The sequence below is a fragment of the Siphateles boraxobius genome, unplaced genomic scaffold, assembly GCF_051911475.1.
Source record: "Siphateles boraxobius isolate OS27281-9 unplaced genomic scaffold, OSU_SipBor_1 13, whole genome shotgun sequence".
In the NCBI taxonomy this organism is placed as follows: domain Eukaryota; kingdom Metazoa; phylum Chordata; class Actinopteri; order Cypriniformes; family Leuciscidae; genus Siphateles; species Siphateles boraxobius.
The window spans coordinates 21,452,979-21,477,224 of NW_027508733.1; the positions used below are offsets into that span (position 1 = coordinate 21,452,979).

General features: G+C 39.2%; 2 protein-coding genes across 2 annotated transcripts; both read right to left on the reverse strand.

Annotated features, from left to right (window-relative positions):
- Window positions 1-948: 948 nt before the first annotated feature.
- Window positions 949-11,325, reverse strand: map2k2a (mitogen-activated protein kinase kinase 2a). Its single transcript, XM_077226483.1, has 11 exons — window positions 10,747-11,325; window positions 10,433-10,643; window positions 10,196-10,342; window positions 9,868-9,945; window positions 4,781-4,832; window positions 3,722-3,846; window positions 3,315-3,528; window positions 3,055-3,119; window positions 2,864-2,925; window positions 2,108-2,153; window positions 949-1,598 (listed from the first exon to the last, which is right to left on the reverse strand). Exons 1-11 carry the CDS (start codon window positions 10,827-10,829, stop codon window positions 1,488-1,490), a joined length of 1,194 nt encoding a protein of 397 aa, XP_077082598.1. The 5' UTR covers window positions 10,830-11,325; the 3' UTR covers window positions 949-1,487.
- A 1,331-nt stretch (window positions 11,326-12,656) lies between these two features.
- Window positions 12,657-23,897, reverse strand: pias4a (protein inhibitor of activated STAT, 4a). Its single transcript, XM_077226482.1, has 11 exons — window positions 23,582-23,897; window positions 21,717-22,098; window positions 21,526-21,610; window positions 20,828-20,869; window positions 20,656-20,746; window positions 20,391-20,519; window positions 20,158-20,263; window positions 19,295-19,368; window positions 19,054-19,214; window positions 18,826-18,977; window positions 12,657-15,688 (listed from the first exon to the last, which is right to left on the reverse strand). Exons 1-11 carry the CDS (start codon window positions 23,606-23,608, stop codon window positions 15,420-15,422), a joined length of 1,518 nt encoding a protein of 505 aa, XP_077082597.1. The 5' UTR covers window positions 23,609-23,897; the 3' UTR covers window positions 12,657-15,419.
- Between the last annotated feature and the right edge of the window lie 349 nt (window positions 23,898-24,246).

Consider the following 24,246-nt stretch of genomic DNA (forward strand, 5'->3'; position numbering starts at 1 on the left):
ATTAAGTAGGAGACGAGCATGATGAACTAACACACACCAGCCATAGAGGGCAGTGTAATAAGGACACTTAAAACTTGATTCAATGTTAAAAAGAAACAGAAGAAGAATGACAACAACAGCAGGATAATCATTCACAAATAAGTTTTATTTTTATATTAGAACTGTATTCAACACTTTCCAAATGGTAATAAAATGACTTATATACTCTTCTTTAAACTAGTCAAAAAAAATATTTTTAAGACTGAAATCAGTACCGTTTGTACTGTACATATATTTTTATACACGCAAGTGTGGTGGTGCATTCACTTGGTCTGAGCTAAATGTCAGTGCGTGAATAATACAGTCTCAATTTACTGTTACTGAAAAGTACTAGATAGAGAAAAACAGAAACACAAAGCTATTTAGAGCAAGTGGGCTTTAGCCACACTTCACAATGCCCATCTGTAACACCCGTGTATTTATAAGACCTAATAATACGGCAATATCTGCTGAGGTTCATTTGATCTGCATAGCACTGTACATGGTGGCCTGAGACTTTACTTTGCACTTTACACCACTGAAGAACAGACTAGAGTGTAACTGTTGTGGTCTTAGTTGGAGTAGGGCTCATGGAAAAGCACTGTAAAGTTAGGTGCAACCCTAGTTGTACTCAAAACTTGAAATCAAAAAAGAAATTTCGTTTTTATATATATATATATATATATATATATATATATATAAAAACATTGAAGCATAAGTTATAAACAATAAATCTTCCCAAATATACCCTTTTGAAGATTATTTTAAGTTGAAAATTAAGCAACGGTTCAAGCACTGGTGACAAAGATTCAAACATGACTTAAACTTACTGTAGAAAGACATGATGAAACCATTTTAAGGGCCAATGTTGAGCAGATTAAAAAGCACTGCTGCCTGCAATGCACGAGATAAACACCTGTACAAATGCGCTTGGGCATCTTGCATTTTTAATAATCACCTTTGTAATAAACCAACCTGTATGATCCACAGTAGCCCTATTTTCTTTCTTTAGATACAAACAGTAGTTGATTCATAATTCATTTTTTGCCATTGAATCATGCTATCAATTTTAACAGTGCAACAAACTGTCAATGAATATCACTTGAGCAACAAAATGATATAACTTAATAATCAGTCCATGAAAAGAAAAGAAAAAACTAATGAAATTGCTGTTGATTTTTACTATTTTGGAAACATTCCTGAATAATCTGGTCGTTAAAAATACAGCCACTCTACTTAAGTGACTCTAATCTCCATATTCATTCAAATGACTAAATGTTCCAACACCAGAGGCTCTTAAAAAACAATGTCCCCAGAATACACTGCAGCGGAAGGGAAGAGCAAGCAGAGTAAGAGTGCACGAAATAGTGTGTTGGAGGCTTACAAGCATACAGGCCTATGAGGGCAGAGGGGAAAGAAGTAAAGCGGAGGATGAGGACGGCATGGGTGCCTACGCTGTGAGCCAGCGTTCATTCAGCGCTTTGAGTAGGTGTGCTGGGCTGGTGAAGGCCCATGGTTTTACACAACCATCCAGCAAAATCCACCTCCTCAACCTCGGCCCGCTTGATGAATGTGTGGCCCTGCAATTGAACATCACATGATCAATTACAACATGAGCAGTTTCTGGTGCCAAGCATTTTATTTTCAATAGATCCTGCCTCAGTATACTTCTACAAGTACTGTTTTCTGTAATGCAGTCTTTGGCAAAACAGGCAATATGGTAATGAGTGGGAGGGGGGAACATTTCAAATTCAAGTCGTAACTAGTGCTAATCGCTAACACGGCCAAAAGTATACAAGTACTGTTTTCTGTAATGCAGTCTTTGGCAAAACAGGCAATATGGTAATGAGTGGGAGGGGGGAACATTTCAAATTCAAGTCGTAACTAGTGCTAATCGCTAACACGGCCAAAAATGGACAAACCCACATTACTGGATGTGTGCGGTCACTCCAAAGAGCTCAAGTCCTTCTCAAACCATTATTTTAACCGTTATTGCCCTTTACAGATGATAAAAACTACAATTTCTGTTTAATTAATTTCTGAATCTCTGTCTTAATTTTACAGCTACCATATAGAAAAATGTACATACCATTAGCATTTTGAGGTCAGCTCTGTCAGCAGGGTTCTTAATGAGGCTGTGAAACACACACACACAAACAAATAGTTTTACAATTACCATTTCCAATCCACAGATTTTTTTGCATTGTCAAGCTACCATCTTAACCTGCCAGTGCGAGTAATCTACTTTTTGAAGGACTAAATAGCCAACTCTATGTTTTGGAGTAAGTAAAATAAATTGCTGTAAAGTAAATTGCTGTCAGATAAATGTGTGCACATGCTTGACGAAGCGAAGGTAAAATTACATTATATAGATATGTTTGTCCGATTTTGCAAAAACTAAATGATTTCAGATCAGTTGGACAAAAGTGTTTGCATGACTTCAAAATCATTGCTTCAGTCCAACTGAACTTTTAAAGTAAATGCAATCATTAAAGATTGATGTAGGTGTGGGATTGGGAACAATGCAGTCCAGGTTCAAACTTGCACTGTACAATGGCAGGGGTTCCCAATCCTGCTCCTGGAGGTCCACTATCCTGTAGAGTTTATCTCAAATCCTAATTAAACACACCTAAACCAGCTAATAAATGTCTTCAGAATTACTAGAAGGTTCCAGGCAATAGTATTAGGGAAGTTTGGAGCTAAACTCTGCAGGAAATTGGACACGCCTGTACAACGGCCCTTTTAATGTTTTCCAACCATGCCATAGTTTAGATGCCACTTTGTTCAACAATGATGACAAATTAGTCTTTGTGGGTTTGTACAATAAAACCACACAGAAGCTCACCATTTTGTCACAAACTCCTCAAAGTCCATGGTGAAGACGCCATGGGGCAGCTTGGGTGGTGGCTGCAGATGAAGAGACAGGTGGGGAGCAGAAAATTGGTGATATTGAAGTGAAACTGGTACATAAAAATACTATAAAAGGCAAAAATAAGAACAAAGGAAGCAAGTTGCATGCTAAGCAAATCCTCTGACCTCATTGACAATGTAGTCCAGTAGCTCAAATATAGCCATGGCTGGCCTGCAGTCCAATCCGTGTCCTGGGGGAAAACCATTTGCAAGGCTTGACTAAAACGCGTATATAACGCAGACTATGGCAACCCAAAAATGTCATTGTAGGCAACTAAAACATTTCTTCAATAATCCAACGTATAGTAAATTGTATCTGATAGTATGGATCTACCTCACTTTACTAAATTTTCAAAAATGTTCAGAGAAATTAAAAACAGTCTTACCACTAACCGGTCGTCCTGGAGGCCTGGGTCTCGGGGACATGCTGTGGCCTTCTGCACCACCTGCGTCCAGCATTGGCCGGCCAAATATGGCCTCCAGTTCCTTAGCATCGGGAGGGGGGATGGGGTAGCGTCCAATAGCCAGCTCAACCAACGATAGGCCCATGCTCCATACGTCTGACTGAACCGAATAGTGCGTGCCCTGGAGTCTTTCCGGCTGTCAAGGCAAAGAGCAGAGCAAGTCAAGGCTCTACTAGGGTGGGGCACCACACCCTGCAGGTGGCCAGGAGGAGTGGGCTAAAACCTGGCAGTGACTTCCTCCTCTCCACATGGAAGAATCCTGGGCACCGGCTCAGGGTTTGGAACGAGAAGGGCTGGGGGTTGGGGAGGGAAGAAGGAGGGTGACTCACCGACATGTACGACCGTGTTCCAACGAAGGAGTTGGCCATGGAGTCGATGAGCTGGCCACTCACGCCAAAGTCGCACAGTTTGATCTCACCGCGCGAGTTCACCAGGATGTTGGAGGGCTTAACGTCTGTAGGGACCAGAGAGAGAGACAAAGTAAGATGGAGGGCTGGGGTCCAAATCCCAGCGGCACCACCTGGCTTTTCATCCCCGTTCAAACACCCTTTCTCCAGTAGCCCAGCAAAAACATTTTGCAAGATGCTCTGCATACAGCAAAGCAAACTCTGACAACACAGTCACAGCAGAAAGGACAGGCATGCAAGCCACTTTCTACCTCCTTCCTCTTAAACACAGGGCAAAAGGAGCAAATAACAGTGTGGACATGTAACGATTCCACACATGACGGGCCCTCCTTCAGCCCTAACACCCACTAGGAGTGGAAAGAGGGGTGAGAGGAAAAAGAAGGGAGGGGGGTGCAGGGTGCGGCTGCCATGTAATCACATCCGAGAGGCTGTAATTACTGGCTGGGATCCGCGACAGCTCCTTGCAAGCAGGCAAACGGTCCCTGCCACAACAGCACAACTATAGGCCTGACCCTACGTCTAACCCTTCAAACCCAGTGTGGCTCTTCTAGACCCTCATACAACCTGATAGAGAAACTGATATTTTGCATCTTCAGACATAATATTATTGTTCAAATGTTGGTTGCGCCACACATGAGGGACATTGAATATATATCTACGCTAACTGGTGATCAACTTGGAATAAAATTTGCCTATGTAGTGATAATATTTTTTTATTGTAGAAGACTTTTTATATTTAATTTTATAAACTTTTGCATAACTTTGCTTTGTTTAATCTCAGGTTAGCAGTTGGGTGAAGGTCTCTGGTTAGAGTTTTAGTAAATACCTTTGAAAAAGTGAGGCCTAATCTCTCTCTAGAATAATCATTTTTAAGCTTCTTATGCAATTTCAATAGCTGCATTAGGGGGCTACTTCCTGCCGTCATCCAGCGCGTGTACGCACATGTACTTTTTCCAAGATATTATTAAGGAATGCGTGTACCTCTGTGCATTATTTGGTGCTTCTCCCGAAGATATGCCAGACCTCTGAGTACCTGTGGATTGAGAGTTAGAAATAGCATCAATGGGGTTTCTCTCTCAACGGTCAATGTGCTATCCAGCTTCCTGAATTTACAGAACGTGTTACATAGTCTAGTCTTTACATAAAAACTTCTGCTTTGTGATTACCGAAAGCTGAGATGCATTCGCTCACACATGCAATAAACAGTATGGACACACACATAAATAGATCTCTACACCTTTGTTTGATCTTCAAGCTAAAGTGTTTGTTTTTTGTCATGATCAAATGTGAAACAGAAGTTAAAACCTATTCATTTGGATGAAAAAAAATCTAAATGCGTGTTGAAAAATGTGCATGCTTTGCTGACTCTGACTTGAAAGGGAGTTTGCAAATCCGTGGGTGTGGTCACAGCTTTATTATATTGCGGTTCGGCGTGTAATAGTGCCAGACATGTTACGATGGAGGTTGTTTACCAATTTTTGGATTCTGCTTTTAGACAATAACAAGAAGAGCAGGTTGCCCTTTGCACTTCTCAGTTTAGGGATTCCTACAGCCGTTTCACAACAACCTGATCATTTTACATGTGTATTGCCTATATACATACTGCAATTACTTTACATATGCAAATATTAAAAACACAGTTACCATAAAAAAAGTTAAATTGCCAATATTAAAGTTATCCCTGATAATAACACAGTAATTATTTTCACATTATGGCAGATAACCAATAAACGACAGGTATTTAAGGTGTTCTAAGCAATGTCACACGTTTTTTATACCAAAACATTTTTTGTCACATACATCAAACATCTCCTCACTATCCGCTAGCTGCCTGTCCCCTGAACACACTGTAAAAAAAACGCGGTCTCTGCAGACACCCCAGGCTCCATAAACAGCAACAAAAACAAACTGTAGCAACCCGCGCCACAAAACATAACAAACAGTGTTCCAGCCAATAACTGACAAGACGGATTTGGAGGTGGGGTTTGGGGGGTTAGTGCGCATTCAGGTCCTTCTCAAAAAATTAGCATATTGTGATAAAGTTCATTATTTTCCATAATGTAATGATAAAAATTAAACTTTCATTGCACACCAACTAATATATTTCAGGTCTTTTGTTTTAATACTGATGATTTTGGCATACAGCTCATGAAAACCCAAAATTACTATCTAAAAAAATTACCATATTTCATCCGACCAATAAAAGAAGTGTTTTTAATACAAAAAAGTCAACCTTCAAATAATTATGTTCAGTTATGCACTCAATACTTGGTCGGGAATCCTTTTGCAGAAATGACTGCTTCAATGCGGCGTGGCATGGAGGCAATCAGCCTGTGCCACTGCTGAGGTGTTATGGAGGCCCAGGATGCTTCGATAGCGGCCTTAAGCTCATCCAGAGTGTTGGGTCTTGCGTCTCTCAACTTTCTCTTTACAATATCCCACAGATTCTCTATGGGGTTCAGGTCAGGAGAGTTGGCAGGCCAATTGAGCACAGTAATACCATGGTCAGTAAACCATTTACCAGTGGTTTTGGCACTGTGAGCAGGTGCCAGGTCGTGCTGAAAAATGAAATCTTCATCTCCATAAAGCTTTTCAGCAGATGGAAGCATGAAGTGCTCCAAAATCTCCTGATAGCTACCTGTAGCCCATTTCCTGCACACACCTGTGCACGGTGGCTCTGGATGTTTCTACTCCAGACTCAGTCCGCTGCTTCCGCAGGTCCCCCAAGGTCTGGAATCAGTCCTTCTCCACAACCTTCCTCAGGGTCCGGTCACCTCTTCTCGTTGTGCAGCGTTTTTTGCCACACTTTTTCCTTCCCACAGACTTCCCACTGAGGTGCCTTGATACAGCACTCTGGGAACAGCCTATTTGTTCAGAAATTTCTTTCTGTGTCTTACCCTCTTGCTTGAGGGTGTCAATGATGGCCTTTCTGGACAACAGTCAGGTCGGCAGTCTTACCCGTGATTGCGGTTTTGAGTAATGAAACAGGCTGGGAGTTTTTAAAAGCCTCAGGAATCTTTTGCAGGTGTTTAGAGTTAATTAGTTGATTCAGATGATTAGGTTAATAGCTCGTTTAGAGACCCTTTTCATAATATGCAAATTTTTTGAGATAGGAATATTGGGTTTTCATGAGCTGTATGCCAAAATCATCAGTATTAAAACAATAAAAGACCTGAAATATTTCAGTTGGTGTGCAATGAATCTAAAATATATGAAAGTTTAATTTTTATCATTACATTATGGAAAATAATTAACTTTATCACAATATGCAATTTTTTTTAGAAGGACCTGTCCACATGAAGGGGGGTGTGGAGGAGAGAGAAGCATGAAGAGGGAAGTTTGAATTATATTCTCTTTCGACACACGACCAAAGAGACGACGTTCCAATGAACAAACAGCAAAGAGGGAAAAGGATAAAAAACGTGCTCCGAGAACTCCGCCGGCAGAAGGGCTTCCAATCCGACAACAAGGTAGCTCTGTTTTTACTGGACAGGTGGGTAAATCAATTTTTAGGACGTTCATGTTCGCACAACCAACATAAGGATATAATTAGCCAGAACTATGCAGTCAGCTCTAACTTTGGTGAATACAACATATAGGTTTCTAGCAGCTAGCGACCGATCTCTATTGTAAATGATCAAGCAAACTCACAGTAGGGCGACAGTTTGTGTGAATGATTGTTTTCACCCACTGTTTGTTATGAATTTGAATGTTCATTTATAGGCTATTGACAACTTTGACTAAATTTTTTTACGACGGAGCCGTTGTTTATGCTCACTGGGAAACACGAAGCTAAAGTGATCTTGTTATTATTGCGTCCTTGTATGGGTATGGAAGGGAGGGGGAGGAGACGGGATGAGGAGGGAGGGTCTTCGTTTTGTTTGACAATACTTTGGACGTATTGTCAACCGACATCACTTAGAGCAGTGGTTCTCAAAGCTATTGTAGTTTCTAGAGCCCGACCGATATATTGGCATGCCGATATTGTCGGCCGATATGAACCTGTCGCAGATATATCGGTATCGGCCGATATGAACTTTTTTTTTCAGAACATTTAACGCGATAAAATGCTTGTAAATTTCATAAATACGTAGTTTGTCCAGCAGAGCGCGCTCCATTGTTTGCTACTGGCGACACCAGCATACACTTCAGTTATAAGGTCTCTTCAGACACGGTGTAAGATGCACGCACACATTAGCTTCCACTCCACTGACAAGGTATGAAACATGGCTAGCTAGCTAATGTAGCGAACAAGTATGACAAGCTCGTTGTAAGAGTAAAAGCCGGGGACATCGTTTATTTACTTTATACCAGTGTCTAACTTGGTGACAACATAGCGTTAAATCACCATTAAACAGACTCAAGCCAACACCACATTGTTAACTAGTAACTTACCTTTAAGACTGCTTGTCTGCTGCTGCTTGAACAAGACACTGGACGCGAGCGGCGCGATGTGACAAAAGACAGTTGAACCCATTATAATCAGTGATGTTCACACTGGGTGCGGCGCAATGCGAGCGACAAATCTCCGACTGTAAACTGATGCCTCGTTCCTCTTTGTAACGGGCGCTTTGCCGCGTACAGGGTAAGCTGTTGCGACGCGAGCAACAACGGCCGCGTCCGGTGTAGAGACAGTGTTAAAGCCCATTCTGCCTTTAACGCTACATTACAACATTAAGCAATATTCCAATAATTTATATAATTATAACACCCATTTTGCATAATGAGTATTTTTAGGTTTAGTAGGCTTACATTTTGCTGACTACGCATTTAAAATATTATTTAAGTAAAAGTACTATACTTATGTAATTAAACATGTTTTCATTATGGTATTATTACTTTTTCTTATGTAAAAGATCTAATTACTTCCTTCCTTCACTGGTAATAGAAGATAACAAGGTTTTGCCAGTGATACTTTTGATATATTTATTAGTTATTTTTTATATAACGTGACTAAATAAAAAGACAAAGTCATTAGTGAAGATTATGCAACAGTATTTATAACATGCAATCCAAACTAGTTTGGTTACAGCTCAAATGTATCATTCTCCTTCTATCATTCACCCTGCCTCCATTACACATCTTTGTCACACAAGTGTTTGATCACAACATTTGAGTGATAATTGCAAAACATGTGTTTTATATATATATTCTGTTTATGTTTACTGTATTATATGTCCAGTACGAGTCAAAAGTTTGCAGCAGGCGTAATGATATGACGCAGCGCCTGAAAAGGCGTAGCGTTGGAAGTTACCGAGCTGGGGATTATTTTTAAACGCTGCGTCATATCATTGCGCCTGCTGCACTCATGTACTCAGTACAGTTTCTTGATTATTACGCAGGAATGAGAGTATAGTTCCTAGCCATATCAGCCTAGAAAATCACAACTTTACATTTTCCGTCGGTCTTAGTGCACGATGTAACTACAGAAGAGTCAAGTTTTAAATAGGAAAAATATCGGAACTCTTTGGTCTTTTTTTTTTTGAGAAATGCTAATGGTCTTGTCCACTTCAATGATGTATGCTAAGCTATGCTAAAAGTGGTACCGCCAGAACCGGAGATCGGCTGAATGGATTCAAAAACGGTAAAACTCAACAGTTTAACTCTGGGGGAGTTGTAAAATGAGCCTATTTCCAAAAAAAGTGGAGTATCCCTTTAAAAGCTGGCTAAAAAGGTTTGCCAACAGGTTACATCCCTCAACAAGAAGTTGGGTTCCTAAATTTATCACATTTAAAGAAAAAACATTAAAGTATGCTTAAACATCTAGGGCTGCCCTTGACTAAAGATTTTTCTAGTTGACGTTCATTTAAGCGTTTAGTCGACTAATCTCACGTGTATATTAATACGCCATATAAATCAAAACAATGAACCTTTAAATTGCCTATAATACATAGCCTAATCAGCAAATGCATTAAGCTTGCCACAGCACACTGGCAAAAGTAATGCTCTAAAATGTTTTTAATAAACTAGTTAACTTCAATAACTAACTAGTCATTGTTGTATTTGTATGGTTGATTTGTAATCAGCATTAACTGGAAGATACAACAGAGGTGGACGGTAATACTTACAGCTATGCTAACTTTGCCCAAAATTTCTTCAGGGATTCTTCTGGCTTCTTTCAGTACTTGATCCAAAGAACCCCCATCCTGCAGACAAATACATGTCAGTGTGCTTTAAAACTTTTGCTATAAACTCTTGCTATAAACCAGTGGTCCTCAAACCTGGTCTCCATCATCTAACACACCTGATTCAACTCATCAGCTCATTAATAGAGAGACTGCAAACCATGAATTTGGTGTGTTTGATGGAGACGTCCAAAATGTGCAATGGTGGGAGATCCCCAGGACAGCTTTGAGAAGCACTGATATAAACCATAAACAACAACACTGGCCCCACCATGTGCTCCATGCAGATGCTGATTTCTCCATCACTGTAGAAGGCACCGTAAAACCCTACAATGTACGGCGAGTTACACTCATGTAGAACTTGCAGCTCTCGTATAATCTGGTTCCTGATGGCTGGTTTGATTTCCAAATGAATAAGCTGAGGAAAAATACATAAAGCTTAGGCTTTGTATTAAATGCCCTGAGGAAGCTAGCAGAAGCAGGTGCATAAAGTCTGTAGATGGCTTACCTTCCTGGCCATGACCAGTCTTGAGGGTTTGTGGCGGACTTTGTGAACCACTCCACCATTACCTGCGCCAAGTTCACATATGGGTTCAAAATCTTCATCTTTGAGCTCGCCCACCTTGGCTTTCTGGGTGAGGAAAGCTTCGAGACGCTTCCTCTGCTGTTCATCCAAATCCAACTCCCCTAACTTCCTCTGTAAGGCCTCTAGGTTGGCCCTAAAGACGGAAAATCAGGACCAGGTGAGACATAACTTACTTAAGTAAGTTAAGCAGGAAGGTAAACCAAACAAGTGTCAGACATAGCAGATTATATACTTACTCTGCTGCTGCATCTATGTTGGTTGACTGTCCTTCTCCTGTGGGGGTTATAATCAAGGGGACCGGTCTTCTTTTTGGTGCCATAACAGTTAGTTGTCTGAGTAGAGAACAAGTTTGTTTCTGCTTACATCAAATCCTTCAAATTGCTACACAAACCCTGGCAGTCGCTATTAAAGTTTCTGAGATTCGTAAGACCCTATTTCAACACCCTGTCATGCCTCCAGAAGCTGTGCCAAGTAATATGAAGGGGACAAGTAAAAGAGCGACTTCCATAGGCGCAAAAAGTACACGAAATACAGTTTATTTTAGCGAGTGCATCGCTGGAATGTCTCTTCGATAACTTACGGCCTCAGACTCACGAGCGCTCCCACAGACAAAAGGCGGCAAAAGACAAGTAAGGCCTGTCGTTCACAATCACAGCACCCACTGCGAAATGCTGTCCAAAATTGTTTTGATGGATAACCCGCGAAAACACAAGTTGAAATTTCCCCTAAGAAAAAAAGGAGGAGGAGAAGGGGGGGATATGATAAAGTCCGACCAGGAAGCCGCTATCCAACCAAGAGGAAGCGTTCACAAGCTCTCGCGAGAACTGTCGTCAGAACACTTGACTTTATCTCGAGCTTTGACAGAAGAAGTGATTATATGAGTAAGAACGACATCTAGTGGTGAATTTAAGAACTGTAACGTTCTAAGGATTACCAGAGCCCGTCTACCCTTATTAGATATTCTCTGGGGGTAGCCTACTAAAATTCTTTATTATCCAGTTATCGCCAAAAACATAAGGCGAAACACTACTGGCAAAAGCAATGTTTTTTCAGGCATCTATCAATTCTGAGATTTTGGGCTTTTTATCTTTCCATAAAATGTTTTGTCAGACCAGTGGAAAGAAAAAACTCAAAATACACTTTTAAGTGTGTCTTTTATAGCACTCATATCTTGAACGACCGTTTCCTGAAAATGAGTATTTCTCCTACTCTTAGTCAGAAACCTCCACTTCCGTAGCACTTATACACAAAACTTTACAGTTGTATTCCTATTTATATTCTGATTCTTTTAGAGAGGTATTACTTTGTTCATATATAATTTGCCTAATTTTATTCCTTAAAAAATATTTTTTAGTATTTTCTGATTTATTTATGGAGTGATAAAAGAGATAGCCTATACAAAATCACCTCTACAACTTTGAATCTTATTCAGAAAAACAATTAAACAAGTACCAAACTTCATCCAATGTTCAGATTTTTGTTCTCCAAATATATGCAAAGTAGTGCATATTTAATTAGATACTGCCTTATTTGCACATTTAAACATTTCAGATTTTTTTTTGTTGCAATTCTTAATTAATCCAATAAACTGTGGAAGTAAAGTGATATCTAGTAGTTATTTTTTACTCCATTTACCAATATTAAATTTAGGATAACTTCTCAGTAAGCTATGACAGCCTTTTTACATTTCTTTAACTCTTCAAAATAATTGTAGCATTTTTTTTTACTTTTTTTATAAGTTATGCAAGATTCAACTAATTTTAACATAATTTAGGTTGAAATTACATAAACATCGAAGTTGATTGTACTTAATTTATTTTAAGGCAGCCCCCCTTTTTTAGTGTACTATTATTTCTCCAATCTGCGCTTGGTCTGTAAATCTGTATAAACCAATTGACAAATAACGTCAACATACCATAATAATTACAGTAAAATATATTCATATGGAATAGGCAGTATAAGAATCTTTTCAATCTTTCAGTGTTTCGTGTCATGCAAGTACACTGTGATATCAAGTCATCAAACCAACTGTTATTCTGGAAGAAACTGTATTACTGTGCTTTTTAATGAATAGTTAAATATATTACTTAAGCAATCAATGGAGTTAAATCCAAGATTTAAAATCACTGGAAAGACAAAATCTAGATTTATTTTAAATCAGTTTAATTAATTGCACACATAACTGACAGGTGTTAAGAGCTTTTACAGTTTGATTTCAGTTCAGACAGGGACAACTGATTCGCTCGTCAAATCCCACGTTGAGAACATCGTAGAGAAGGTCATGGATTTACATTTTCCTCAAGTGTTTAGAGTAGCCAATAACAAAGTACTTGTGCCTGCCCACTGGAGCAACTGGACGCAATTCAAAACTTGATAAAATATTATTGTTTTTTATTGGCTTTTAATATGAACATATAAAAAGACACAAACAAATCAGTTACATCAAGAACTGCAAGCCACTGCCCATGCTATCTTAAGCACTGTAACAAGAGGGGATGCCTCCATTCCCAAAAAAAAAAAAAACCATTTCAACCTCACCTGGCTAAACAGAGGACAACTTAACCTCTGAGCTGGAAATATATTTTGTCATCAATCACCATCCATTTATCTCTTAATTATAAGCAAATGTACATTTATCCACATTTCTCTAATAGATTGATCTAGGTATCTAAAAATGGAAGTCTATTCAAGAGGTTCCTTACCTTAAAAGTGTGGTCAAATTTAGGGGAACATACTACACTACAGTCTTATTATGTGAAACTGTCAACTGCAGCACTGACTAATCTTTTTTTTTAAATCTAAAGAAAAGGGAAAAAATATGATGGAAGACCATGTCGACTCAAAGGCGAACCTAACCGATTGCTTGTAACCGATTACAAGCAATTTGAACCTTCCTGGCGATATTCTTCTGTTGAGACAATCCCAAGCACAGATAAGATACAGTACTGAGTATTCAAGTCAGAATTCAGGATCAGTTGGAAACAAAAACCTTTAAAATTGCCACTAGTGAGCTAAGTGCAGTGATTTTCTCTGGAATCTTGGAGGACAATTTTTTTTTTCTCGCTTTTTGACTATATTCGTCTATGTAATGAAAGTACATCTGAATTTCCAGATCTGAGACCTGACTGCTTTACATGACCTGAAGGTAATGCTGGAACCTGGTTCGAGAGTCAAGTTTGACTGAGAAGATAATGTAAAGACAAGTAGAACTAACACGTCATCCCTGAGTCCTCCTCAACAGATCAGCCGCCTGGATGTGCCATTTGTTTGGTCGTTCAGCGCAAGTTCTCTTTCTTTCGAGGTTTAGGTCAAGTCTGTATAGTCCAGGCTAAGCGCCCTTATGTTCGGCTAGTGGCTGAAATTGCGCGTACACCAGCAGGCCGTGAGAGGACACAGCGTTATCTACCATCACAAAGCAACATGCTGGAAGCTTGTAAAATTGCTGCGAAATGTCTCAAAACGCACAAACGCAATTCAAATAAAAGGAGAGGCAAAAACTGGTAAATCAATAAATACTCACTGACAACAAATTAAAGAACATTTAAGAACCACGCATGTCTCCAAGTCCACAAAACGCTACGCAAATTTGAACACCTCCACAGCCGCTTGAAATGAGCACACACAACCTCCATACGATGGGCTCAAACAAATCAGCCATTAGTTTAAAATGAAAAAAATGGAAAACTCAACTGTAAAGTGGAGTGAACTGAAAAGATCAGGTTTGAAAGTAAATGTAAGGTATCATGCCAATAACATCTGCTCCCCAGCTAGATAAACCTAGTTTTTACAAGTCATGTCTAGAAGAAAAAGGAAAACAAAGTGTTGTCTCCTCAACCTGATTTATCAGTCTGCCTTTCCCGTGTCGAATTTCTCAAGTCGTAACATTAGCAGCCTTGTACGGACCAAAACAACTGAAAGAAAGCAATAAAATTACATTTAGACCTGCAATTTTCTATTAAATGATCAGAAATAATACATTGTCGTTATTACATTAGATATCATACAATATTTACTCGCTGACTAGCATCTCAAAAGGACAGTTGATGTAAAACTTTCATTCCCTCTGAATGAAGTGTCGATTTGCGCACCACATTCAGTTTAGTTCACGCTAGTTGACTGACAGACTTGACCGGAAACTCGTTGCTAGAGTCAGAATCATTTTTAATATGATGCCTAAATGGGCAAGCACAAAATAATAATTAATGCTTGATGCCTCTCCAGTGTTGCTGTACAAGAAAAACAAAAGGGATTGAAAACAAAACTAGAAGAAAAAAAAATTTCATTCAACACTCTTTCAATAACCCTCTGGTCAAGCCCGCTGTTAGACTGAGGTAGGTTGTCAACTTCTGTGGACAAATTAAAAACAAAAATGAGAGAAATTTGAGGAAATTCTTCAGTAATGTCTCCAAATCACATTGAAACGAACAGCTAATATATAAACATCTTATGTGGAGGACTAACAGAAAACACCTCTGAATTGATTGGTTGTATGATCTCGACCAAAGGAATTAACTTTTTTGAGATACGGTGGCTTCTCTCATATTTTGAAAGCCTAAAACCCAAGATCTTAAATTTCCCAGGATGTTTAAACCTGTCAGAACACAAAGTGGAGAGGAAATCGAGGACAACAGAGCAGAATTGAAGGTGGTGTTACTCTTCCATGGTCTTTAAAGGGAGAATCGATATTAGGATGCAGTGAATTACTGGGAATGGCTTTACGGGGCATCAACGAGTTTGTCAACACGACGCCGACTGCTCCAGAAGTCAGCAGCGCATGAGTTTGCGTGTCTGTGTGCGTGCATGAGTGTGTATGCATTCGGGAGAGGATACAGGGACACGTTGCTTGAATTTCCAAGGCTTAGATCCCATCTAAACCCCCCACCCAACAAGTCTAAGTGTCCCGCCGGTCTCAGTATGCGGTGACCAGGTCTTTGTCATAATCGTATCTGCCTCGTTTGGGGGCGGGGCTGTCCTGGCTGTCGTCCGTGTCCTCGCTGTCCTCGGCCCCACCCCCTCCTTCTTCCTCCGACGAGTCGTCCAGAGTCAGGTCAACCACGGCTCCGCCTCCCGACCCGGCACTGGTGCCGCCGGTTCCTGCCGACGCGCCTCCCGATCCAGACTTCCCGGACTGGTTTGTGCTGCTATGTGCTGGAGAGTGGCCGTTCGCCTCAGGAACACCTTAGACGAGAGTTAAGTCCCGTTAGATATTTACCTTTGCTCAACAATGCACCATATTACGCAAGTTAAATGTATGGTCTCTTTTCACAGACTAATGTTGTGTTGTTTTTTTTTGACATATTCTTTCAGCATTAAATTACAGAAAACTTGATAATGTCCCCCGTAGTCAATCATTTTATCCCTTAAAACTCATCATCAAAATTAAAAAATTTTCCATGGAAAAAAATTCTTCATGTTTTTATAAATAGCTTAATGTAGCTCTACATCCTTGCCTCATTTAATATATGAGGTTCTATAAATATGCTAATTAGCCCCGTCTCCACTCACTCACACCAGCTCAGAGATCCACTCTTTGACGATCACATTCACACGTTGATTTGTTACAAGGTAGTTTGTGACATCAGAAACGCCAGCGATTTCAAACCGCGATTTTGAGACTGTCTTTGGCTCACTGCAGCTTTAAGGAGAAAATACTCAGCAATGACTTTGACTTATGACTTTGCACATGGTTTGTCTTAAAGAATATTAAAAACACCACATAGACATATAAACATTAAAAGCTTGATTTTTACCACGGGGGAATTTAAGGGAGTTGCATGGATGTTTCTATTCAGGGTTTTTCCTGGGTCAAAAATGGTCTTCGGTGGTGGCAGACAAACACGGTCATCCACACACACAGTTAAGTACCCTAGCCCTGTAAACTGTAAGCCCAAAATAAATACAAAGAAACCGTATGTAATTATTAACTCATCTCTATATACACACACACATATACAAGTACATGTATATATATTTAGGGCTTGGTAAAAAAATGTTGATTTCTCGATTTTAATCGATTCTCATTTTTACGAACCGATATCGATTCTTAAATCCCAAGAATAGATTAGGCTATAGTCATCCTGTTTTCAGTTGATGAATGAATGGAACATTGTAGCGCGGATCCCATCCAATAAACGCAATAATATTTGTGCTTTGTAACTATTGATTTGAAACAAAATCTTGGATTTCAAATTATGTCAATTTTCTTACGAAATTCATATACATAACCGTTTTGACGCTCTGGCGCAGCTCAGCTCAAGAGAAGCAGCGCATGATCTTCTCTTCCGCCTTAATACCAGTTACAGCTCGAAATAAACAAGAATAGCATCTAAAAGTGAGTTAAAAGATAGAGTACAACTTATCAAAATTTCTTATTGTCACATGGAATCGCTCAATCACAGATATCCCAACCTGCAAGAAGTAATTTCAGGGATGTATCACTTGGGTGGGGGGGGTTGATTGTTCGGTTTTGTTTGATGGGGGGACGGACGGGATGGGGCGATGAGTTTACACGCGCTTCAAGAGGCACACACGCACATTTGCGCACACACACGCATGGTCTCTCGCTCTTTCCCTCTATGCCGAGCGCGCGCTACACGGTTTGGAGCTCGCGAGCTCTAGATTCCGGGAGATTTGAACTAATTTGCGGGCATCAGGGATCCGCTATCACTATGCGGGAGCCTCCCGGAACTTCCGGGAGACTTGGGATGTCTACAATCAGTGTTTCAACCGTGGAAAGACGTCAGTGAAACAGCTTGTAAACAATGTCATGTAGCGTCACATATACCTTTTTTTTAGAAAAAAACATATCCAGTGACCATGAACTCATTAGTCAGCTAGAGAAATTAACTCTAGAGAGAAGCATTATGCTAAATATATGCACCATATTACATATTCATTATAATTTTTTTATGTTCTTCAATATTTAATGCATGTTTGTATAAATCTGGCAAGTTTTTATGACAACCACCATTTAAATGTTTATATTTATTATTAGAAAAATAAATAAAAGTGTAATTTAAGTGTTTGTACACAAATTAGTAAATCTTTAACTTCAATATTAGGCTATAGTAGGCTAATGAAACAATTTTAATGATATAACTGATTCCCATAGTTTACAGCATTGGTTAAGAGATTTGTTTTCCTTTAGAAAATTTGCCACGTATTGTACCTGATATCCAAAATAATCAATATTGAATCGAAATCTAATTGAAAGCTTGTGAATCGAAATCGAATCGAATTGTGAAATTTGTGTCAATACCCAGCCCTAATATATATACACAGTGCTTGACATTAACACCCGCTAATCCACCAAATGCGGGTGTATTTCAGCAGTGTTGTGTAACAGTCACTCCTGCTAGCCACATTGGCTGGTTGAATTTTATATAATGTATGCATTTTTCAATTGTAGTCTTTTAAAAAGGCATCTGAAATGATAAACTAAATGCAAAGTAGTGTTGTCAAAAATATAGATTTTTCAGTACTGAAATATCTGAAACTCATTTTCCATAGAATGCACGATACCGGCTGTCCTTTCTCACTCTCTGACAGATAGTTGACACACAAACCCACCTCCCTCACACACTTTTCATTTCCTCCGGATGAATATTATTGGTGTTACAGGGCTTGGGATTGCGCATAATATTTTATTTTAAATTTGTGATTTTGTGCTCACACCCAAAGTGCGTGGACATAAAGACGCCTCTCAGTGCTTAAAGAGAAAAATACACACAAAATAATGCTGGTCATGACGAGTATTCACGTAAATGCAGTTAGATATGTTGAGAAAAAACACATGTGCAACAGTATAATGGATCCATCCGTCCGGTCTTAAAGTGACAGCAACCTAATATACCTGCTGCCAAATTATGAGATAATATCACAAAATATATATATTTATATATGCAAGTTTTCCCCATGGCATCGATGTCGAAATTGTGGCCAGTGAAAATGCTGAGTGGATTGTAACTTTGGAAAACCCCTATCCACAGTGGCTAGTGAGCAAAAAGGTTCATGTCAAGCCCTGTGTGTGTGTGTGTATTATATATATGTATTATATATATGTGCATATGTATATATCTTCTGACCAACATAATCAAATCTCTATTTTCTTCCTGTTTTCTTTTGTAAAGTCATTGGTCAGCTATCATGGATTTTTTTTATTTTGCTATTGGAGCAAATAGGAAATAATTTGCAAAAACTATATTTGTGGACCACTATAGAAGTGTACCCAACTATGACTTCCATTTCTGAGAACACCAGAAATGTGAAAAAGTTCCATTTTAAATGCCATTACAGAAGACAGAAAACCTTCTTACATATATCTACCACCGGATAGTCGGGCGAGCGACTGTTTTCCCGGTCTCTATCCTTCTCTTTGTCGTCCCTGATTGGCCTCCATGAGCCGTCAGTCAAATACTCAATCTCCTCCACATCCTCCGGCGTCTCTTTAAGGATCTCAGACAGCAACCTGAAACGGGTCACATTAAGGTGAGTTTTACCGCCAGAACCAGCCAGAAACGAGGAGTTGGATTAAGTGTGATTACCCGTCAATAGTAAGAAGCTCAAATGGAGCAGGTTTGTCGCATACAGGGCAGGTCCATGTGGGTTTCTTTTCATTCATTTGGAGGAAGAAGACGGCGTCAAAACACTGCAAGTGGGCGCAGGTGAGCACTCGACACGGCACTCCAAGTCTCATCTTCACCAGCTGCGTTAAAAAGACACTTATTAGATCTACTAACATTGGCACACAGATTGCACATAAAAGGACATAAACAGGACACTTACAGGGCAGATGAGGGACACTCGCAGTCCCGTAGTGGCGATCTCACTCTCAGGATCAAAACGCAGCTTGTCCTGAACTGTGTACAATCCAAACAGTTTCAATAAAATATTGATGCCGCGTGTGTGTGTGATTACAAATTTAAAAACATTTTTGAAAAAAAAAAAAAGATTATACTAGGCTGCATTTGTGTTATCAAAAATACAGTAAAAACCGTCATATTGTGAAATATTATTTCAATTTAAAATTATTTCTTAAATTCTTATTTGAATATATTTTAAAATGTAATTTATTCCTGTGATCAAAGCTGAGTTGTCAGCATCATTACTCCAAGTCTTCAGTGTCACATGATCCTTCAGAGTAAATTATTAGGAAATTTTCATTTTGAGGTGAACTAATCCTTAAAATATTTTTCTGGAAACTATGATAATTTTATTTTTTTTATTTGATGAATAGAAAGTTCAAAAGAACAGCATTTATTTGAAATAGAATTATTTTGTAACATAATAAAAGTCTTTACTGTCACTTTAATGCACTTGCTGAATAATAATATACATCTTTAAAAATATATATTACTGACTAAAAATCAATACAATTTATAAGTGCAATGAAAACTTTTTTGTTGAGATTAATTATAAGTCTGATGATACATTTAAAAAAAAAAGCAAAAAATAAAATAAAATTTAAAAGGTACAATAGTTCAATACAAGGGGAAAAAATCCAATAATCTAAAAGGTACAACGGTTCAAAGTTGCAGTAGTTAAGTACAATACGGTTGATTTCAAACATTTGCTTTTTTAAAACTTATTTCATGTCATGGTTTCTCTGGTCATGATGCAATATGTTTGGTCAAGGCAATGAAACTTACTGCGTTCCCGACAACGATCGGGACTCTCAACTGAGCAATGTTTCAGCTGGTTGAAGAGCTCTCCAGATGTGAATACCCTCACCAGATACACTGCCACAGAGTACCGCTGCATCCAAAACATAGCGGTTAGCAACAACACACTCAACTGTGCCTTAATCAAGCATCCTTCATCTAACATGTTCATTCACAAATATGGAAAGAAGTAAACAGCTCTTTGTATCAAGTCTCTGTACCTTTCCAAAGTTGCCCCACGTGATGGTGACTCTGTTAGTGACTGTGGAGAGGTGTAACCAGGGCGTGATGTTGACGGGTCGACAGGGCCGACGTGGCTCAACACCCGGTTTATTGGAGGGATAGTAACCCTGAACAAAAATAAATAAAATGTCATTTACAGCAACAAGATTTACAGCATTCTAAGAAACAAAAATAACACAAAAAAGTTATTTATATACAGTGGTTTGAATTTACGATCACCCTCCCTGCTCTCACAACACTTACCGGTACATGACAGTAGGACTGATTCACTTTCACAGCAATATTGGGAGGATACTGGTCCTCCTGAACACCGATTGAATCTGTGTAGCAGATTCTAGGAGAAGAAAAGGGCATGTCAGCATGCAGAAAATGACCAAAACTTGACCAACCAACAAGATGTAGCTGAATGACGTACCTGAGAACCACCTGAACTGATTTCATCCCTGGGCGAAGTTCACTGTGCATGTGCAGGCACAAACATTTTTTATGAGTAAATACAATCAAAGATATTTAATATTCTTTTGTATTTTGAGTAAACAAAAAAATACACCAGCCATGTAGACTCATTGGCTGATATTTGGCCATTTTGAGATTATCAACATTAATCAATAATTATGGCCACTGAATAATGTATAATACATTATATTATATAGTAAATGGGCGTTTAATTTCCACAATATTGTTTGTCATTTTGTAATATTCTTTGGGGAAAATTGGTGGAATTGCATCTGTGTTTAAACATTGTAATAAAAAAAATTAAATAAAAAAACACTTGAGTACCATAAAAAATGCAAAAAATTAAAATAAAATGCAATATAAAAGTAATGTCATTTACTATCTTATTAATTTATATCTGTACGATTTCCATTTGTTACTGCAAATTAAAAAAACTAGAAACTAGAATCTAAAACTAAATTAGAAAAACTTTTTTATTGTACAGAATTTAAAGACAAATATAAATATTATTAAATAAAAATATTATTATCCACAATAATTTTCTATCATTAAATTCCATTACGTAGGCTAATATACCCTAATATCCTAAAAACCATCATTGTTATTGTTCATCGATTGATTGCTAAATAAAGCCACCAGTTTGACTGCACTTCTTACCTGGAGTTCCGGATCTGTTCCACTTGGCTTGTTGTTAATTCAAAAACACATTGACTCTCTTGCAGCTTCTCACTGTTCTGAGCGACTGCAAAGAGTGACAAACTCAGAATTATCTCACGGGCTGACTTCATCATCGGCTAGGCACACCTCTTAAAATTGGCCAATAATTTATTCATGATAATGGCACTCACTTAGTTCTGTCGGTGGCAGCAGCGTTTCTAGGTTGTGGTAGAATGGAAGGGGCACCAGTTTGACTTCGGCCGCAGGAGGCGGCACCGGTTTGGGGATGCCGTTGAGGTAGTCCGTTCCCTGGGCCGTGCCTCTAGGCGAGGTGTTGAGGGCAGGGTAGGTTACAGGCACCGAGTCCGGGCGTCGAGCAGCCAGCCAGGCCGAGGCTTTGGGGAAGCGCGTCTCGTAGAGCTGTCGGACGTTCTTTAGCAGCTCTGGACTGTACTCGGTCTGCACAAGCCGAAGAGCTCTTCCCACTAAATCCTGCTTCAAACCGCTTTTACTGCGACCCATGGAGGCCAGCAGTGTCTGCAGATCAGACACCCGGAAACTCTTCACCATGTTCTGGCGAGAATGAGAAAGGATAAAAAAACACTGTTGTTAGTGAGGTGTACGGCATATAGTTCAATATCTGTTGTAAAGGCTGTGGGTTCGATTCCCAAAAGGAAACAATGCCCTTAAGTGAAGGGCCTGTCTCACACCAAGCTTGAATGTTCTGTGAATATTCGGTCCGATTTTTGCATACGATTTGTCTGTGGTAGACAGGCTGAATGAGCATGTAAGTTCACTCTGACACTAGGTGGCGTTAGAAAAAACAGAAATACGGTGGTTACCCCAGTACAATAAGCAATGCTGAGCAACTTTCTGTTTTATGTAACAGCAGCAGCTCTGGGCATGTGACCAAAAGCTTGAATCTTATTGGTTGGCCAGTTTTCTTTGCATTGCGATGAAGCAAAAAAGATTAGAACACCTCTCTGTAAAAAACAAAACAAAAAAAACATTGCATTCACAGCATGGTATTGACGGTCTGAACAGACACATTAACAATCATACTTATTAATTGTACCGAATTACCGAACCAATATTAATTTGGTTGTGAACGGGCCTAAAGACACGTAAACCTCAGGTCAAAGTTGTTAAAGTTGCTTTACATTAAAGAATCTACTAAAATGTCATATTTGCTAAAACTTTACATTACTTTTTATAAAGTTGCTTATAGAACATGAATATTGTTTTGACTTTTTCAATTCATTACGAAAAAATTCCTTAAGCTTCTAAATGGCCTTGATTTCTAGTCTACAGTGACTGAACCCATGCAGGCCGATGACACCCTCCATATAAACATTACACACAACTCAACTCTGAAAAACAGGTAAAACAATGAGCAAATTTTTAATCATAATTAAGTAATTAATACCAGCATGGACGCAAATATCTTCTGATATACAGTAGTAAAGAGATGCTGCACAAATGAAAATGATGCATCTTGTCAAGCTATCCACATGCATCAATTGTGCATGTGACTATATGCCCATACATTAATAAGCACCACTGCAAAGTAGTTGTAAACTAATATCCACTTTTGTCGCTTTTTAAAACTACATGGCAGTATTATTTGAACTAAGAAAAGCTAGGTACTGTTTTGTTATGTATTGTGCAGACTAATCATTCATTTCACAGGCAGCGCGCCCTCGCGCGCGCGCGCACACACACACATGAACACTAGCTGTGTCTAAAAGCCTGGTGAACTATCTATCCAGAATGCTTTTTGGGAATCAAATGAACATTCAGAACGTTCAAAAATTCGAATCGAACGTTAGAACAAGCCAAATATGCCAGCTACATAGACAGCTTTATGGGTTTTAAGACACAACCATTCACATTACACACATACAAATTGCCAAAGCACTTTACAGACTGCCACTTGTCCTGTGTGAGCACAAAATATCATATTATGAAATTAAACTCAAGTTGTTTTAATAGGCACCACCTCTGACTCAAATGGCTAATTTTACTGACTCTATTTTTACAAATCTCATCTACTCACCATCGCTTCTACCAGTTCGGCCGCCATCTTCGCACAGCAGCCCCGCGAGAGCCTGAAGCGAAAGGCAGCAGCTGGCCAATGAGAAGCCGAGAAGGCGTTCGATGACCGCCGCCGGTGTCCAATCAGCACGGCGGACTGTCCATAAGTAGGCGGGGTCGTTTGCGAAGAGGCGTGACAGCGAATTTTAAAAGGGACAGTGTAGTCAAAAAAAGAAAACTTGAAGCAAGGTCTACCCTTTCTGATAGGCCTCTGGTGCTTGTAAACCTACCCACCGTCGCCTGAACTTCACTGTCTGATTTGCCCACTTTAATAGTCTGGTGTTAGAGCGAAAGCACATTGCATTTTGCATTCAGATGTGATGTGAGAGGTGGGTTTCCCGCGACATGTGGAAGTGGAGCGCATGGCTCCATCCGATCCATTCCGCATGGAAAAATCCATTTCATGAGTTTCAAAAAGCCATGATATTGAGGAGTGAATGCTTTGTGTAATTTCAGCCATAAAATGACTGTAGAAGCAAACTAAAACGACTCATGAATATACCCACAAGCGCATCGCGTTTACAATGTATTGTGGAATATAATACAACGAGCATACTTGCTCATTGAGGACAATTGGGTAGATTAGTCAGGAAAATCCACACGAGACGGAATCCAGAATCCTCAGGA

Excerpts from the sequence above, each read along its gene's own strand:
- pias4a (XM_077226482.1), bottom strand. The coding sequence starts at position 23,608 with ATGGCGGCCGAACTGGTAGAAGCGATG. Across the intron at positions 20,520-20,655 it reads AGTCCTACTGTCATGTACCG|GGTTACTATCCCTCCAATAA; the intron begins GTAAGTGTTGTG and ends ATTTTTGTTCAG. Across the intron at positions 19,369-20,157 it reads CGATCGTTGTCGGGAACGCA|TTCAGGACAAGCTGCGTTTT; the intron begins GTAAGTTTCATT and ends GATTGTACACAG.
- map2k2a (XM_077226483.1), bottom strand. The coding sequence starts at position 10,829 with ATGGCACCAAAAAGAAGACCGGTCCCCTTGATTATAACCCCCACAGGA. Across the intron at positions 3,847-4,780 it reads GCACCAAATAATGCACAGAG|ACGTTAAGCCCTCCAACATC; the intron begins GTACACGCATTC and ends TGGTCCCTACAG. Across the intron at positions 3,529-3,721 it reads GAACACGGTCGTACATGTCG|CCGGAAAGACTCCAGGGCAC; the intron begins GTGAGTCACCCT and ends TTGCCTTGACAG.